General features: G+C 45.0%; 1 protein-coding gene across 1 annotated transcript in view; it reads right to left on the bottom strand.

Moving 5' to 3' along the window:
* The window catches only part of LOC129830508 (CUB and sushi domain-containing protein 2-like), a gene marked incomplete at its 5' end in the record, with an annotated part of 366,155 nt that overhangs the window by 2,358 nt on the left and 343,797 nt on the right, over positions 1-20,000 (bottom strand). Inside the window, 2 exons of the mRNA XM_055893082.1 lie at positions 4,251-4,438; positions 4,978-5,116. Coding sequence (XP_055749057.1) covers positions 4,251-4,438; positions 4,978-5,116 — 327 coding nt within the window. The remainder of the gene's footprint in view (positions 1-4,250; positions 4,439-4,977; positions 5,117-20,000) is intronic.

Here is a 20,000-nt window from a genome sequence, read left to right as displayed (position 1 = left end):
TGTGTGTGTGTGTGTGTGTGTGTGTGTGTGTGTGTGTGTGTGTGTGTGTGTGTGTGTGTGTGTGTGTGTGTGTGTGTAGCAGACTGTACAAAGCTCCTAGCTAGAGCCGTGGACCACAGATCTAAAAACATAGATTATAAACATAGGAACAAAAGCTACTCCATTAATCTTCAACGTCAAACATCAGACTTAAATAAACACAAGATTAATGTTCTAGTTGAATGTAGATCTAACGGCCTCACCTTGAGAAAGCACAATGAAAATGCCATGTTACAATTTGTACAAATAATGACCACAGAATGACCGATCAAATTTGACCCTGCACTCTTTAACAGTAACCGCAAAGTCAATTCAAAGACTAAGTTGTTGAGACCTGTTGCTAACGGGCCGTACTCTCCTATCCTGTCCTATCCTATCCTCTAGTTTCCTCTCCTATCTTCTCCTCTAGTTTCCTCTCCTATCCTCTCCTCTCTTTTCTTATCCTCTCTGACTTTTACGATCTGCCATTCCAAAATGTAAAGTACCCATATTACCCAAGATGGTGTTCCTTATTCAACCGCAACGTGTTTAGTGAAATTCAGTAATACATTCAAAGCTCCCTGTCTTACAGACTCTGACTACCCCAAACAGAGTTTACAGGCTACTCCCTGTCTTTCAGACTCTGACTACCCCAAACAGAGTTTACAGGCTACTCCCTGTCTTACAGACTGACTACCCCAAACAGAGTTTACAGACTCTGACTACCCCAAACAGAGCTTACAGGCTACTCCCTGTCTTTCAGACTGACTACCCCAAACAGAGTTTACAGGCTACTCCCTGTCTTACAGACTGACTACCCCAAACAGAGTTTACAGGCTACTCCCTGTCTTACAGACTGACTACCCCAAACAGAGTTTACAGGCTACTCCCTGTCTTACAGACTCTGACTACCCCAAACAGAGTTTACAGGTCCACTCCCTGTCTTACAGACTGACTACCCCAAACAGAGTTTACAGGCTACTCCCTGTCTTACAGACTCTGACTACCCCAAACAGAGTTTACAGGCTACTCCCTGTCTTACAGACTCTGACTACCCCAAACAGAGTTTACAGGCTACTCCCTGTCTTACAGACTCTGACTATCCCAAACAGAGTTTACAGGCTACTCCCTGTCTTACAGACTCTGACTAACCCAAACAGAGTTTACAGGCTACTCCCTGTCTTTCAGACTCTGACTACCCCAAACAGAGTTTACAGGCTACTCCCTGTCTTACAGACTGACTACCCCAAACAGAGTTTACAGGCTACTCCCTGTCTTACAGACTGACTACTCCAAACAGAGTTTACAGGCTACTCCCTGTCTTTCAGACTGACTACCCCAAACAGAGTTTACAGGCTACTCCCTGTCTTACAGACTCTGACTACCCCAAACAGAGTTTACAGGCTGCTCCCTGTCTTTCAGACTGACTACCCCAAACAGAGTTTACAGGCTACTCCCTGTCTTACAGACTCTGACTACCCCAAACAGAGTTTACAGGCTACTCCCTGTCTTACAGACTCTGACTACCCCAAAGAGAGTTTACAGGCTACTCCCTGTCTTACAGACTCTGACTACCCCAAACAGAGTTTACAGGCTACTCCCTGTCTTTCAGACTGACTACCCCAAACAGAGTTTACAGGCTACTCCCTGTCTTACAGACTCTGACTACCCCAAACAGAGTTTACAGGCTACTCCCTGTCTTACAGACTCTGACTACCCCAAACAGAGTTTACAGGCTACTCCCTGTCTTACAGACTCTGACTACCCCAAACAGAGTTTACAGGCTACTCCCTGTCTTACAGACTGACTACCCCAAACAGAGTTTACAGGCTACTCCCTGTCTTTCAGACTGACTACCCCAAACAGAGTTTACAGGCTACTCCCTGTCTTACAGACTGACTACCCCAAACAGAGTTTACAGGCTACTCCCTGTCTTACAGACTGACTACCCCAAACAGAGTTTACAGGCTACTCCCTGTCTTACAGACTGACTACCCCAAACAGAGTTTACAGGCTACTCCCTGTCTTACAGACTGACTACCCCAAACAGAGTTTACAGGCTACTCCCTGTCTTACAGACTCTGACTACCCCAAACTACTCTAACACAATAGGCCTCATTGATGCAGAGATCTCTAGACTATAAGCCCGGGTCTTTAAATTAAAGCCCAACGTATGTTGCCCCTTTAATGTCCAATGATGTTTAATCCTCTATTCCTGATGACAGATCCTCACCACAACCAGATCCCAGCTCTCTGAGAAACAACCACACACAGACAACACACAACACACAACACACACACACAACACACAACACACACACACACACACACACAAACAACACACACACACACAACACACAACACACACAAACAACCACACACACACACACACAACACACAACACACACAAACAACCACACACACACACACACAACACACAACACACACACACAACACACACAAACAACACACACAAACAACACACACACACACACACACACACACACACACACACACACACACACACACACACACACACACACACACACACACACACAAATCAGTTACCAGACCTGTCAACCAACTGCTACACACAAACACACACACACACAGAGGAGCCTGTGATCTTGAATGACTATGATAGTCTGTGATCCTGTATAAACAGTGTGTACTGTATAATCCTGTCTGTGATCCTGTATAAACAGTGTGTCCTGTATAATCCTGTCTGTGATCCTGTATAAACAGTGTGTCCTGTATAATCCTGTCTGGGATCCTGTATAAACAGTGTGTACTGTATAATCCTGTCTGGGATCCTGTATAAACAGTGTGTCCTGTATAATCCTGTCTGTGATCCTGTATAAACAGTGTGTCCTGTATAATCCTGTCTGGGATCCTGTATAAACAGTGTGTCCTGTATAATCCTGTCTGTGATCCTGTATAAACAGTGTGTCCTGTATAATCCTGTCTGGGATCCTGTATAAACAGTGTGTCCTGTATAATCCTGTCTGGGATCCTGTATAAACAGTGTGTCCTGTATAATCCTGTCTGGGATCCTGTGTAAACAGTGTGTCCTGTATAATCCTGTCTGGGATCCTGTATAAACAGTGTGTCCTGTATAATCCTGTCTGGGATCCTGTATAAACAGTGTGTCCTGTATAATCCTGTCTGGGATCCTGTGTAAACAGTGTGTCCTGTATAATCCTGTCTGGGATCCTGTATAAACAGTGTGTCCTGTATAATCCTTTCTGGGATCCTGTATAAACAGTGTGTCCTGTATAATCCTGTCTGGGATCCTGTATAAACAGTGTGTACTGTACCGTCGTCGTCGGTCAACGCAGCGAGACACAGGAGAGTGTGACATCAAACGGCCGTTTGCTAAAATGTATGAGAAGCCTTTAGCGTGGCAATGATCAAACAGAGCTCTCTCTCTCTCTCTCTCTCCCTCTCTCTCTTTCCCTCTCTCTCTGTCCCTCTCTCTCTGTCCCTCTCTCTCTTTCCCTCTCTCTCTGTCCCTCTCTCTCTGTCCCTCTCTCTCTCTCTCTCTCTCTCTCTCTCTCTCTCTCTCTCTCTCTCTCTCTCTCTCTCTCTCTCTCTCTCTCTCTCTCTCTCTCTCTCTCTCTCTCTCTCTCTCATATTTCTATACATATATATAGTGTTGATAATTATTCTCTGGTTCGCTGCTAGAAAAGCTAGGGGTGGATAATGAAGCCCAGCCAGAGCACGGTCCATTGAGTGGGTGATCAAGACAACACATTAAAGCAGCGTTTCTTCTCCGAAGACGTTTTGACACAGCTAATCCAACGCACTTTGAACTGGAAACTGGTGGAAGTTGAAAGGAACACAATGTACAAGGTCGGTACGTGGGGGGGAGGGGGGGGAGGGGGGGGGGAAGAGGAGGTTGAAATGGAAAGAATCACTGTTTTTTTTACATCCTCAGAGCATCACACATACAAGGCACAAACTAGCAGTCAGAGAGACTCAAATGAATGACTAATGAATAAAACTAACAACAATGGTAAATCACACGTGATCCAAAAGCCACGATGCATTTCTTTTTATCTTAGCTAGCTAATACACAAACTGATGATAATATGATTTTAAGGACAGACAAACCCAAATAAGTAAAGTAACAAACAGAAACTAAATCATCCCCAAATGTACCACTAATACAAAAAATAACAAAAACAGATCCGCACTTTACTCCTCCCACCACTATGGGGCGGGCGACCTACCTGTGTACTGCAGGATGAAGCCGTTGCTGCTGAGCGACGCGTCGCTGCGGAAGGCGAGGAAGAGAGTGTTGGAACTGCTCTCGATGCGGTCGGGGACGTCAGACCCGTAGAAACTCCCCAACAGAGGGTGGAGGGAGTCAGGGCCGTCATAGATGTGGAGGAAGTCATAGCTGGGCTCCAGACTGAATCTGAATAACACAAGAGGAGGAGAGAATAGGTTACATTACCGGGGAATAACGTGGGTAAGGAGTATTCTAGACCATATGAACTGACCAGGGAATAACGTGGGTAAGGAGTATTCTAGACCATATGAACTGACCAGGGCATAACGTGGGTAAGGAGTATTCTAGACCATATGAACTGACCAGGGCATAACGTGGGTAAGGAGTATTCTAGACCATATGAAATGACCAGGGAATAACGTGGGTAAGGAGTATTCTAGACCATATGAACTGACCGGGGCATAACGTGGGTAAGGAGTATTCTAGACCATATGAACTGACCAGGGCATAACGTGGGTAAATAATATTCTAGACCATATGAACTGACCAGGGCATAACGTGTGTGCTAATAGAACAGACATGTTGAGATTAGTTAACATTGACATTGACACTGTCCATGCATGTTCTCTACGAGGGAGAATCCAAACTTCTACTTGAAGTCTCCCAATGGCATCAATGTTTGACAAAGTTAGAATGTAATTAGATGTAAGTAGTGTCTCGCTCACTGGTTGAAATTGAGTGCGATGACGTAGTCAGGGGTGACAGAGACGGTCCAGTCACACTCCCGCCCGTGGGGGTACGGCTCGGGGTACTCTGGGGACAGGATCAGCCCAGTGGGGCCCGTCAGGTTCCCCCCACACGGAGCTGTGATACAGGGAGAGAGAGCAGAGGAAACATGATGATACAGGGAGAGAGGAGAGGAAACATGATGACAGAGAGAGGAGAGGAAACATGATGATACAGGGAGAGAGGAGAGGAAACATGATGACAGAGAGAGGAGAGGAAACATGAGGATACAGGGAGAGAGAGGAGAGGAAACATGATGATACATAGAGAGAGAGGAGAGGAAACATGATGATACAGGGAGAGAGAGGAGAGGAAACATGATGACAGGGAGAGAGGAGAGGAAACATGATGATACAGGGAGAGGAGAGGAAACATGATGATACAGAGAGAGAGGAGAGGAAACATGATGACAGGGAGAGAGAGGAGAGGAAACATGATGATACAGGGAGAGAGAGGAGAGGAAGCATGGTGATACAGGGAGAGAGAGGAGAGGAAGCATGATGATACAAAGAGAGAGAGGAGAGGAAACATGATGATACAGGGAGTGAGAGGAGGAAACATGATGACACAGGGAGAGAGAGGAGGAAACATGATGATACAGAGAGAGAGAGGAGATGAAAAACATGATGATACAGGAAGAGAGAGAGGAGATGAAAAACATGATGATACAGGAAGAGAGAGGAGAGGAAGCATGATGATACAGGGAGAGAGAGGAGAGGAAACATGATGATACAGGGAGAGAGGAGAGGAAACATGATGATACAGAGAGAGAAAGGAGAGGAAACATGATGATACAGGAAGAGAGAGGAGTGGAAACATGATGATACAGGGAGAGAGAGGAGAGGAAACATGATGATACAGGGAGAGAGAGGAGAGGAAGCATGATGATACAGGGAAAGAGAGGAGAGGAAGCATGATGATACAGGGAGAGAGAGGAGAGGAAGCATGATGATACAGAGAGAGAGAGGAGAGGAAACATGATGATACAGGGAGTGAGAGGAGGAAACATGATGACACAGGGAGAGAGAGCAGGAAACATGATGATACAGGGAGAGAGAGGAGAGGAAACATGATGACACAGAGAGAGAGAGGAGAGGAACCATGATGATACAGGAAGATAGAGAGGAGAGGAACCATGATGATACAGGAAGAGAGAGGAGGAAACATGATGATACAGAGAGAGAGAGGAGGAAACATGATGATACAGGGAGAGAGAGGAGAGGGAACATGATGATATAGAGAGAGAGAGAGGAGAGGAAACATGATGATACTGGGAGAGAGGAGAGGAGAGGAAACATGATGATACAGAGAGAGAGAGGAGAGGAAACATGATGATACAGAGAGAGAGAGGAGAGGAAACATGATGATACAGAGAGAGAGAGGAGAGGAAACATGATGATACAGGGAGAGAGGAGAGGAAACATGATGATACAGAGAGAGAGGAGAGGAAACATGATGATACAGAGAGAGAGAGGAGAGGAAACATGATGATACAGGGAGAGAGGAGAGGAGAGGAAACATGATGATACAGAGAGAGAGAGGAGAGGAAACATGATGATACAGAGAGAGAGAGGAGAGGAAACATGATGATACAGGGAGAGAGAGGAGAGGAAACATGATGATACAGGGAGAGAGGAGAGGAAACATGATGATACAGAGAGAGAGGAGAGGAAACATGATGATACAGAGAGAGAGAGGAGAGGAAACATGATGATACAGGGAGAGAGGAGAGGAAACATGATGACACAGAGAGAGAGAGGAGACGAAACATGATGATACAGAGAGAGAGAGGAGAGGAAACATGATGATACAGAGAGAGAGGAGAGGAAACATGATGATACAGAGAGAGAGAGGAGAGGAAACATGATGATACAGGGAGAGAGGAGAGGAAACATGATGATACAGAGAGAGAGATGAGAGGAAACATGATGATACAGAGAGAGAGAGGAGAGGAAACATGATGATACAGGTAGAGAGGAGAATAAACATGATGATACAGAGAGAGAGGAGAGGAAACATGATGATACAGAGAGAGAGAGGAGAGGAAACATGATGATACAGAGAGAGAGAGGAGGAAACATGATGATACAGAGAGAGAGAAGAGAGGAAACATGATGATACAGACAGAAAGAGGAGAGGAAACATGATGACACAGAGAGAGAGAGGGGAGGAAACATGATGACACAGAGAGAGAGAGGAGAGGAAACATGATGATACAGAGAGAGAGAGGAAACATGATGATACATAGAGAGAAAGGGGAGGAAACATGATCAATCAATCAATCAATTTTATTTTATATAGCCCTTCGTACATCAGATAATATCTCGAAGTGCTGTACAGAAACCCAGCCTAAAACCCCAAACAGCTAGAATGCAGGTGTAGAAGCACGGTGGCTAGGAAAAACTCCCTAGAAAGGCCAAAACCTAGGAAGAAACCTAGAGAGGAACCAGGCTATGAGGGGTGGCCAGTCCTCTTCTGGCTGTGCCGGGTGGAGATTATAACAGAACTATGCCAAGATGTTCAAAAATGTTCATAAGTGACAAGCATGGTCAAATAATAATCATGAATAATTTTCAGTTGGCTTTTCATAGCTGATCATTAAGAGTTGAAAAACAACAGGTCTGGGACAGGTGGCGGTTCCATAACCGCAGGCAGAACAGCTGAAACTGGAATAGCAGCAAGGCCAGGCGGACTGGGGACAGCAAGGAGTCACCACGGGCGGCAGATGATACAGAGAGAGAGAGGAGAGGAAACATGATGATACAGGGAGAGAGGAGAGGAAACATGATGATACAGAGAGAGAGAGGAGAGGAAACATGATGATACAGGGAGAGAGGAGGCTATATGATGATACAGAGAGAGAGAGGAGAGGAAACATGATGATAAAGGGAGAGAGAGGGGAGGAAACATGATGATACAGAAAGAGAGAGGAGAGGAAACATGATGATACAGGGAGAGAGGAGAAGAAACATGATGATACAGAGAGAGAGAGGAGAGGAAACATGATGATAAAGGGAGAGAGAGGGGAGGAAACATGATGATACAGAGAGAGAGAGAGGAGAGGAAACATGATGATAAAGGGAGAGAGAGGGGAGGAAACATGATGATACAGAGAGAGAGAGAGGAGAGGAAACATGATGATACAGGGAGAGAGAGGAGAGGAAACATGATGACAGGGAGAGAGGAGAGGAAACATGATGATACAGGGAGAGGAGAGGAAACATGATGATACAGAGAGAGAGGAGAGGAAACATGATGACAGGGAGAGAGAGGAGAGGAAACATGATGATACAGGGAGAGAGAGGAGAGGAAGCATGGTGATACAGGGAGAGAGAGGAGAGGAAGCATGATGATACAAAGAGAGAGAGGAGAGGAAACATGATGATACAGGGAGTGAGAGGAGGAAACATGATGACACAGGGAGAGAGAGGAGGAAACATGATGATACAGAGAGAGAGAGGAGATGAAAAACATGATGATACAGGAAGAGAGAGAGGAGATGAAAAACATGATGATACAGGAAGAGAGAGAGGAGATGAAAAACATGATGATACAGAGAGAGAGGAGAGGAAACATGATGACAGGGAGAGAGAGGAGAGGAAGCATGATGATACAGGGAGAGAGAGGAGAGGAAACATGATGATACAGGGAGAGAGGAGAGGAAACATGATGATACAGAGAGAGAAAGGAGAGGAAACATGATGATACAGGAAGAGAGAGGAGAGGAACCATGATGATACAGGAAGAGAGAGGAGGAAACATGATGATACAGAGAGAGAGAGGAGGAAACATGATGATACAGGGAGAGAGAGGAGAGGGAACATGATGATACAGAGAGAGAGAGGAGAGGAAACATGATGATACAGGGAGAGAGGAGAGGAAACATGATGATACAGAGAGAGAGAGGAGAGGAAACATGATGATACAGGGAGAGAGGAGAGGAAAGGAAACATGATGATACAGAGAGAGAGAGGAGAGGAAACATGATGATTCAGAGAGAGAGAGGAGAGGAAACATGATGATACAGGGAGAGAGGAGAGGAAACATGATGACACAGAGAGAGAGAGGAGAGGAAACATGATGATACAGAGAGAGAGAGGAGAGGAAACATGATGATACAGAGAGAGAGGAGAGGAAACATGATGATACAGAGAGAGAGATGAGAGGAAACATGATGATACAGAGAGAGAGAGGAGAGGAAACATGATGATACAGAGAGAGAGAGGAGGAAACATGATGATACAGAGAGAGAGAGGAGAGGAAACATGATGATACAGGGAGAGAGGAGAGGAAACATGATGATACAGAGAGAGAGAGGAGAGGAAACATGATGACACAGAGAGAGAGAGGAGAGGAAACATGATGATACAGGGAGAGAGGAGAGGAAACATGATGATACAGAGAAAGAGAGGAGAGGAAACATGATGATACAGAGAGAGAGAGGAAACATGATGATACATAGAGAGAAAGGGGAGGAAACATGATGATTCAGAGAGAGAGAGGAGAGGAAACATGATGATACAGGGAGAGAGGAGAGGAAACATGATGATACAGAGAGAGAGAGGAGAGGAAACATGATGATACAGGGAGAGAGGAGGGAACATGATGATACAGAGAGAGAGAGGAGAGGAAACATGATGATAAAGGGAGAGAGAGGGGAGGAAACATGATGATACAGAGAGAGAGGAGAGGAAACATGATGATACAGGGAGAGAGAGGAGAGGAAACATGATACAGGGAGAGAGAGGAGATGAAACATGATGATACAGGGAGAGAGGAGGAGAGGAAACATGATGATACAGAGAGAGAGAGGAGATGAAACATGATGATACAGAGAGAGAGAGGAGAGGAAACATGATACAGGGAGAGAGAGGAGATGAAACATGATGATACAGGGAGAGAGGAGGAAACATGATGATACAGAGAGAGACGAGAGGTAATATGATGATACAGAGAGAGAGAGGAGAGGAAACATGATGACAGATAGAGAGAGGAGAGGAAACATGACGATACAGAGAGAGAGAGGAGAGGAAACATGATGATACAGAGAGAGAGATGAGAGGAAACATGATGATACAGAGAGAGAGAGGAGAGGAAACATGATGATACAGGTAGAGAGGAGAGGAAACATGATGATACAGAAAGAGAGGAGAGGAAACATGATGATACAGAGAGAGAGAGGAGAGGAAACATGATGATACAGAGAGAGAGAGGAGGAAACATGATGATACAGAGAGAGAGAGAGGAGAGGAAACATGATGATACAGGGAGAGAGGAGAGGAAACATGATGATACAGAGAGAGAGAGGAGAGGAAACATGATGACACAGAGAGAGAGAGGGGAGGAAACATGATGACACAGAGAGAGAGAGGAGAGGTAACATGATGATACAGAGAGAGAGAGGAAACATGATGATACATAGAGAGAAAGGGGAGGAAACATGATGATACAGAGAGAGAGAGGAGAGGAAACATGATGATACAGGGAGAGAGGAGAGGAAACATGATGATACAGGGAGAGAGGAGGGAACATGATGATACAGAGAGAGAGAGGAGAGGAAACATGATGATAAAGGGAGAGAGAGGGGAGGAAACATGATGATACAGAGAGAGAGAGGAGAGGAAACATGATGATACAGGGAGAGAGGAGAGGAAACATGATGATACAGAGAGAGAGAGGAGAGGAAACATGATACAGGGAGAGAGAGGAGATGAAACATGATGATACAGGGAGAGAGGAGGAAACATGATGATACAGAGAGAGACGAGAGGTAATATGATGATACAGAGAGAGAGAGGAGAGGAAACATGATGACAGATAGAGAGAGGAGAGGAAACATGATGATAAAGGGAGAGAGGAGAGGAAACATGATGATACAGGGAGATTTGAGAGGAAACATGATGATAAAGGGAGAGAGAGGAGAGGAAACATGATGATACAGGAAGAGAGAGGAGAGGAAACATGATGATACAGGGAGAGAGGGGACAGGAAACATGATGATACAGGGAGAGAGAGGAGAGGAAACATGATGATACAGAGAGAGAGGAGAGGAAACATGATGATACAGGGAGAGGAGAGGAAACATGATGATACAGAGAGAGAGAGGAGAGGAAACATGATGATACAGAGAGAGAGAGGAGAGGAAACATGATGATACAGGGAGTGGGAGGAGGAAACATGATGATACAGAGAGAGAGAGGAGAGGAAACATGATGATACAGAGAGAGAGAGGAGAGGAAACATGATGATACAGAGAGAGAGGAGAGGAAACATGATGATATAGGGAGAGAGAGGAGAGGAAACATGATGATACAGGGAGAGAGAGGAGAGGAAACATGATGATACAGGGAGAGAGAGGAGAGGAAACATGATGATACAGGGAGAGATAGGAGAGGAAACATGATGATACAGGGAGAGAGAGGAGGAAACATGATGATACGGGGAGAGAGTGGAGAGGAAACATGATGAAACAGAGAGAGAGAGGAGAGGAAACATGATGATACAGAGAGAGAGAGAGGAAACATGATGATACGGGGAGAGAGTGGAGAGGAAACATGATGATACGGGGAGAGAGTGGAGAGGAAACATGATGATACGGGGAGAGAGTGGAGAGGAAACATGATGATACAGAGAGAGAGAGAGGAAATATGATGATACAGGGAGAAAGAGGAGGAAAAATGATGATACAGGGAGAGGAGAGGAAACATGATGACAGAGAGAGAGAGGAGAGGAAACATGATGATACAGGGAGAGAGAGGAGGAAACATGATGATACAGAGAGAGAGAGGAGATGAAACATGATGATACAGAGAGAGAGGAGAGGAAACATGATGATACAGGGAGAGAGAGGTGGAAACATGATGATACAGGGAGTGAGAGGAGAGGAAACATGATGATACAGAGAGAGAGAGGAGAGGAAACATGATGATACAGGGAGTGAGAGGAGGAAACATGATAATACAGGGAGAGAGAGGAGGAAACATGATGATACAGAGAGAGAGAGGAGAGGAAACATGATGATACAGAGAGAGAGAGGAGAGGAAACATGATGATACAGAGAGAGGGAGGAGAGGAAACATGATGATACAGAGAGAGAGAGGAGAGGAAACATGATGATACAGGGAGAGGAGAGGAAACATGATGATACAGAGAGAGAGAGGAGAGGAAACATGATGATACAAGGAGAGAGGAGAGGAGAGGAAACATGATGACACAGAGAGAGAGGAGAGGAAACATGATGATACAGAGAGAGGAGATGAAACATGATGATACAGGGAGAGAGAGGAGGAAACATGATGATACAGGGAGAGAGAGGAGAGGAAACATGATGATACAGGGAGAGAGAGGAGAGGAAACATGATGATACATAGAGAGAGAGAGGAAACATGATGATACAGGGAGAGAGAGGAGGAAACATGATGATACAGAGAGAGAGGAGAGGAAACATGATGATACAGAGAGAGAGAGGAGAGGAAACATGATGATACAGAGAGAGAGGAGAGGAAACATGATGATACAGAGAGAGAGAGAGGAGAGGAAACATGATGATACAGGGAGTGAGAGGAGGAAACATGATGATACAGGGAGTGAGAGGAGGAAACATGATGATACAGAGAGAGAGGAGAGGAACCATGATGATACAGAGAGAGAGAGAGGAGAGGAAACATGATGATAGAGGGAGTGAGAGGAGGAAACATGATGATACAGAGAGAGAGGTGAGGAAACATGATGATACAGAGAGAGAGGAGAGGAAACATGATGATACAGAGAGAGAGAGGAGAGGAAACATGATGATACAGGGAGAGAGAGGAGGAAACATGATGACACAGAGAGAGGAGAGGAAACATGATGATACAGGGAGAGGAGAGGAAACATGATGATACAGAGAGAGGAGAGGAAACATGATGATACAGAGAGAGGAGAGGAACACGATGACAGAGAGAGAGAGGAGAGGAAACATGATGATACAGGGAGAGAGGAGAGGAAGCATGAGAAGTAGAGGAAGATACAGAGAGAGGAGAGGAAACATGATGATACAGAGAGAGAGAGGAGAGGAAACATGATGACAGAGAGAGAGAGGAGAGGAAACATGATGATACAGTGAGAGAGGAAAGGAAATATGATGATACATAGAGAGAGAGGAGGACACATGATGATACAGAGAGAGAGGAAACACGATGATACAGAGAGAGAGAGGAGGAAACATGATGATACAGAGAGAGAGAGGAGAGGAAACATGATGTTACAGGGAGAGAGAGGAGAGGAAACATGATGATACAGGGAGAGAGAGGAGAGGAAACATGATGATACAGAGAGAGAGAGGAGAGGAAACATGATGATACAGGGAGAGAGAGGAGGAAACATGATGATACAGAGAGAGAGGAGAGGAAACATTATGATACAGAGAGAGGAGAGGAAACATGATGATACAGGGAGAGAGAGGAGGAAACATGATGATACAGAGAGAGAGAGGAGAGGAAACATGATGATACAGGGAGAGAGAACAGAGGAAACATGATGATACAGGGAGAGAGAGGAGAGGAAACATGATGATACAGAGAGAGAGAGGAGAGGAAACATGATGATACAGGGAGAGAGAGGAGAGGAAACATGATGATACAGAGAGAGAGGAGAGGAAACATTATGATACAGAGAGAGGAGAGGAAACATGATGATACAGGGAGAGAGAGGAGGAAACATGATGATACAGAGAGAGAGAGGAGAGGAAACATGATGATACAGAGAGAGAGGAGAGGAAACATGATGATACAGGGAGAGGGAGGAGGAAACATGATGATACAGGGAGATAGAGGAGAGGAAACATGATGATACAGAGAGAGAGAGGAGGAAACATGATGATACAGGGAGAGAGAGAGGAAACATGATGATACAGAGAGTGAGAGGAGGAAACATGATGATACAGGGAGTGAGAGGAGGAAACATGATGATACAGCGAGAGAGAGGAGAGGAAACATGATGATACATAGAGAGGGAGGAGAGGAAACATGATGATACAGAGAGAGAGGAGAGGAAACATGATGATACAGAGAGAGGAGAGGAAACATGATGATACGGGGAGAGAGAGGAGAGGAAACATGATGATTCAGGGAGAGAGAGGAGGAAACATGATGATACAGGGAGAGAGAGAGGAGAGGAAACATGATGATACAGAGAGAGAGAGGAGGAAACATGGTGATACAGGGAGAGGAGAGGAAACATGATGACAGAGAGAGAGAGGAGAGGAAACATGATGATACAGGGAGAGAGAGGAAAAATGATGATACAGGGAGAGAGAGGAGGAAACATGATGATACAGAGAGAGAGAGGAGAGGAAACATGATGATACAGGGAGAGAGAGGAGAGGAAACACATGATGATACAGGGAGAGAGAGGAGGAAACATGATGATACAGAGAGAGAGAAGAGAGGAAACATGATGATACAGAGAGAGGAGGAAACATGATGATACAGAGAGAGGAGGAAACATGATGATACAGGGAGAGAGAAGAGAGGAAACATGATGATACAGAGAGAGAGGAAACATGATGATACAGGGAGAGAGAGGAGGAAACATGATGATACAGAGAGAGAGAGGAGAGGAAACATGATGATACAGGGAGAGAGAGGAGAGGAAACATGATGATACAGAGAGAGGAGAGGAAACACATGATGACACAGAGAGAGAGATGAAACACATGATGATACAGGGAGAGAGAGGAGAGGAAACATGATGATACAGAGAGAGAGGAGAGGAAACATGATGATACAGAGAGAGAGGAGAGGAAACATGATGATACAGGGAGAGAGAGGAGAGGAAACATGATGATACAGAGAGAGAGGAGGAAACATGATGATACAGAGAGAGAGGAGAGGAAACATGATGATACAGGGAGAGAGAGGAGAGGAAACATGATGATACAGAGAGAGAGGAGAGGAAACATGATGATACAGGGAGAGAGAGGAGGAAACATGATGATAAAGAGAGAGAGAGGAGAGGAAACATGATGATACAGAGAGAGAGGAGAGGAAACATGATGATACAGGGAGAGAGAGGAGGAAACATGATGATACAGAGAGAGAGAGGAGAGGAAACATGATGATACAGAGAGAGAGAGGAGAGGAAACATGATGATACAGAGAGAGAGGAGAGGAAACATGATGATACAGGGAGAGAGAGGAGAAAACATGATGATACAGAGAGAGTAGAGGAAACATGATGATACAGAGAGAGAGGGGAGGAAACATGATGATACAGGGAGAGAGAGGAGGAAACATGATGATACAGAGAGAGAGAGAGGAGAGGAAACATGATGATACAGGGAGAGAGAGGAGAGGAAACATGATGATACGGGGAGAGAGAGGAGAGGAAACATGATGATACAGAGAGAGAGGAGAAGAAACATGATGATACACAGAGAGAGAGGAGAGGAAACATGATGATACAGAGAGATGAGAGGAAACACATGATGATACAGGGAGAGAGAGGAGGAAACATGATGATCAGAGAGAGAGAGGAGAGGAAACATGATGATACAGAGAGAGAGAGGAGAGGAAACATGATGATACAGAGAGAGAGAGGAGAGGAAACATGATGATACAGGGAGAGAGAGGAGAGGAAACATGATGATACAGAGAGAGAGAGGAGAGGAAACATGATGATACAGGGAGAGAGAGGAGAGGAAACATGATGATACAGAGAAAGAGAGGAGAGGAAGCATGATGATACAGGGAGAGAGAGGAGGAAACATGATGATACAGAGAGAGAGAGAGGAGAGGAAACATGATGATACAGAGAGAGAGAGAGGAGAGGAAACATATGATACAGAGAGAGAGGAGGAAACATGATGATACAGAGAGAGAGAGGAGAGGAAACATGATGATGCAGAGAGAGAGAGGAGAGGAAACATGATGATACAGAGAGAGAGGAGAGGAAACATGATGATACAGGGAGAGAGAGGAGAGGAAACATGATGATACAGAGAGAGAGAGGAGAGTAAACATGATGATACAGAGAGAGAGGAGAGGCAACATGATGATACAGAGAGAGAGAGGAGAGGAAACATGATGATACAGGGAGAGAGAGGAGAGGAAACATGATGATGCAGAGAGAGAGAGGAGAGGAAACATGATGATACAGAGAGAGAGGAGAGGAAACATGATGATACAGGGAGAGAGAGGAGGAAACATGATGATACAGGGAGAGAGAGGAGAGGAAACATGATGATACAGAGAGAGAGGAGGAAACATGATGATACAGAGAGAGAGAGAGGAGAGGAAACATGATGATACAGGGAGAGAGAGGAGAGGAAACATGATGATACAGGGAGAGAGAGGAGAGGAAACATTATGATACAGAGAGAGAGAGGAGATGAAACATGATGATACAGGGAGATAGAGGAGGAAACATGATGATACAGAGAGATAGAGGAGAGGAAACATGATGATAAAGGGAGAGAGAAGAGAGGAAACATGATGATACAGGGAGAGAGAGGAGAGGAAACATGATGATACAGCGAGAGAGAGGAGGAAACATGATGATACAAGGAGAGAGAGAGGAAACATGATGATACAGGGAGAGAGAGAGGAAACATGATGATACAGGGAGAGAGAGGAGAGGAAACATGATGATACAGGGAGAGAGGAGAGGTAACATGATGATACAGAGAGAGAGAGGAGAGGAAACATGATGATACAGAGACAGAGGAGAGGAAACATGATGATACAGGGAGAGAGAGGAGGAAACATGATGATACAGAGAGAGTAGAGGAAACATGATGATACAGAGAGAGAGGGGAGGAAACATGATGATACAGGGAGAGAGAGGAGGAAACATGATGATACAGAGAGAGAGAGAGGAGAGGAAACATGATGATACAGGGAGAGAGAGGAGAGGAAACATGATGATACAGAGAGAGAGGAGAGGAATCATGATGATACACAGAGAGAGAGGAGAGGAAACATGATGATACAGAGAGATGAGAGGAAACACATGATGATACAGGGAGAGAGAGGAGGAAACATGACGATCAGAGAGAGAGAGGAGAGGAAACATGATGATACAGAGAGAGAGAGGAGAGGAAACATGATGATACAGAGAGAGAGAGGAGAGGAAACATGATGATACAGGGAGAGAGAGGAGAGGAAACATGATGATACAGAGAGAGAGGAGAAGAAACATGATGATACACAGAGAGAGAGGAGAGGAACCATGATGATACAGAGAGATGAGAGGAAACACATGATGATACAGGGAGAGAGAGGAGGAAACATGATGATCAGAGAGAGAGAGGAGAGGAAACATGATGATACAGAGAGAGAGAGGAGAGGAAACATGATGATACAGAGAGAGAGGAGAGGAAACATGATGATACAGGGAGAGAGAGGAGGAAACATGATGATAAAGAGAGAGAGAGGAGAGGAAACATGATGATACAGAGAGAGAGGAGAGGAAACATGATGATACAGGGAGAGAGAGGAGGAAACATGATGATACAGAGAGAGAGAGGAGAGGAAACATGATGATACAGAGAGAGAGGAGAGGAAACATGATGATACAGGGAGAGAGAGGAGAAAACATGATGATACAGAGAGAGTAGAGGAAACATGATGATACAGAGAGAGAGGGGAGGAAACATGATGATACAGGGAGAGAGAGGAGGAAACATGATGATACACAGAGAGAGAGAGGAGAGGAAACATGATGATACAGGGAGAGAGAGGAGAGGAAACATGATGATACGGGGAGAGAGAGGAGAGGAAACATGATGATACAGAGAGAGAGAAGAAGAAACATGATGATACACAGAGAGAGAGGAGAGGAAACATGATGATACAGAGAGATGAGAGGAAACACATGATGATACAGGGAGAGAGAGGAGGAAACATGATGATCAGAGAGAGAGAGGAGAGGAAACATGATGATACAGAGAGAGAGAGGAGAGGAAACATGATGATACAGAGAGATAGAGGAGAGGAAACATGATGATAAAGGGAGAGAGAAGAGAGGAAACATGATGATACAGGGAGAGAGAGGAGAGGAAACATGATGATACAGCGAGAGAGAGGAGGAAACATGATGATACAAGGAGAGAGAGAGGAAACATGATGATACAGGGAGAGAGAGAGGAAACATGATGATACAGGGAGAGAGGAGAGGAAACATGATGATACAGAGAGAGAGAGGAGAGGAAACATGATGATACAGAGACAGAGGAGAGGAAACATGATGATACAGGGAGAGAGAGGAGGAAACATGATGATACAGAGAGAGTAGAGGAAACATGATGATACAGAGAGAGAGGGGAGGAAACATGATGATACAGGGAGAGAGAGGAGGAAACATGATGATACAGAGAGAGAGAGAGGAGAGGAAACATGATGATACAGGGAGAGAGAGGAGAGGAAACATGATGATACAGAGAGAGAGGAGAGGAAACATGATGATACACAGAGAGAGAGGAGAGGAAATATGATGATACAGAGAGATGAGAGGAAACACATGATGATACAGGGAGAGAGAGGAGGAAACATGACGATCAGAGAGAGAGAGGAGAGGAAACATGATGATACAGAGAGATGAGAGGAAACACATGATGATACAGGGAGAGAGAGGAGGAAACATGACGATCAGAGAGAGAGAGGAGAGGAAACATGATGATACAGAGAGAGAGAGGAGAGGAAACATGATGATACAGAGAGAGAGAGGAGAGGAAACATGATGATACAGAGAGAGAGAGAGGAGAGGAAACATGATGATACAGAGAGAGAGGAGGAAACATGATGATACAGAGAGAGAGAGGAGAGGAAACATGATGATGCAGAGAGAGAGAGGAGAGGAAACATGATGATACAGAGAGAGAGGAGAGGAAACATGATGATACAGGGAGAGAGAGGAGAGGAAACATGATGATACAGAGAGAGAGAGGAGAGGAAACATGATGATACAGAGAGAGAGGAGAGGCAACATGATGATACAGAGAGAGAGAGAGGAGAGGAAACATGATGATACAGAGAGAGAGAGGAGGAAACATGATGATACAGAGAGAGAGAGAGGAGAGGAAACATGATGATACAGGGAGAGAGAGGAGAGGAAACATGATGATACAGGGAGAGAGAGGAGAGGAAACATGATGATACAGAGAGAGAGAGGAGATGAAACATGATGATACAGGGAGATAGAGGAGGAAACATGATGATACAGAGAGATAGAGGAGAGGAAACATGATGATAAAGGGAGAGAGAAGAGAGGAAACATGATGATACAGGGAGAGAGAGGAGAGGAAACATGATGATACAGCGAGAGAGAGGAGGAAACATGATGATACAAGGAGAGAGAGAGGAAACATGATGATACAGGGAGAGAGAGAGGAAACATGATGATACAGGGAGAGAGAGGAGAGGAAACATGATGATACAGGGAGAGAGGAGAGGAAACATGATGATACAGGGAGAGAGAGGAGAGGAAACATGATGATACAGGGAGATAGAGGAGGAAACATGATGATACAGAGAGATAGAGGAGAGGAAACATGATGATAAAGGGAGAGAGAAGAGAGGAAACATGATGATACAGGGAGAGAGAGGAGAGGAAACATGATGATACAGCGAGAGAGAGGAGGAAACATGATGATACAAGGAGAGAGAGAGGAAACATGATGATACAGGGAGAGAGAGAGGTAACATGATGATACAGGGAGAGAGAGGAGAGGAAACATGATGATACAGGGAGAGAGGAGAGGAAACATGATGATACAGGGAGAGAGAGGAGAGGAAACATGATGATACAGGGAGAGAGAGGAGGAAACATGATGATACAGGGAGAGAGAGGAGGAAACATGATGATACAGAGAGAGAGAGGAGAGGAAACATGATGATACAGGGAGAGAGAGGAGAGGAAGCATGATGATACAGGGAGAGGAGAGGAAACATGATGACACAGAGAGAGAGGAGAGGAAACATGATGA

The sequence above is a fragment of the Salvelinus fontinalis genome, chromosome 32, assembly GCF_029448725.1.
Source record: "Salvelinus fontinalis isolate EN_2023a chromosome 32, ASM2944872v1, whole genome shotgun sequence".
Lineage (NCBI taxonomy): Eukaryota > Metazoa > Chordata > Actinopteri > Salmoniformes > Salmonidae > Salvelinus > Salvelinus fontinalis.
This window is presented reverse-complemented; position numbering and strand designations above follow the sequence as displayed.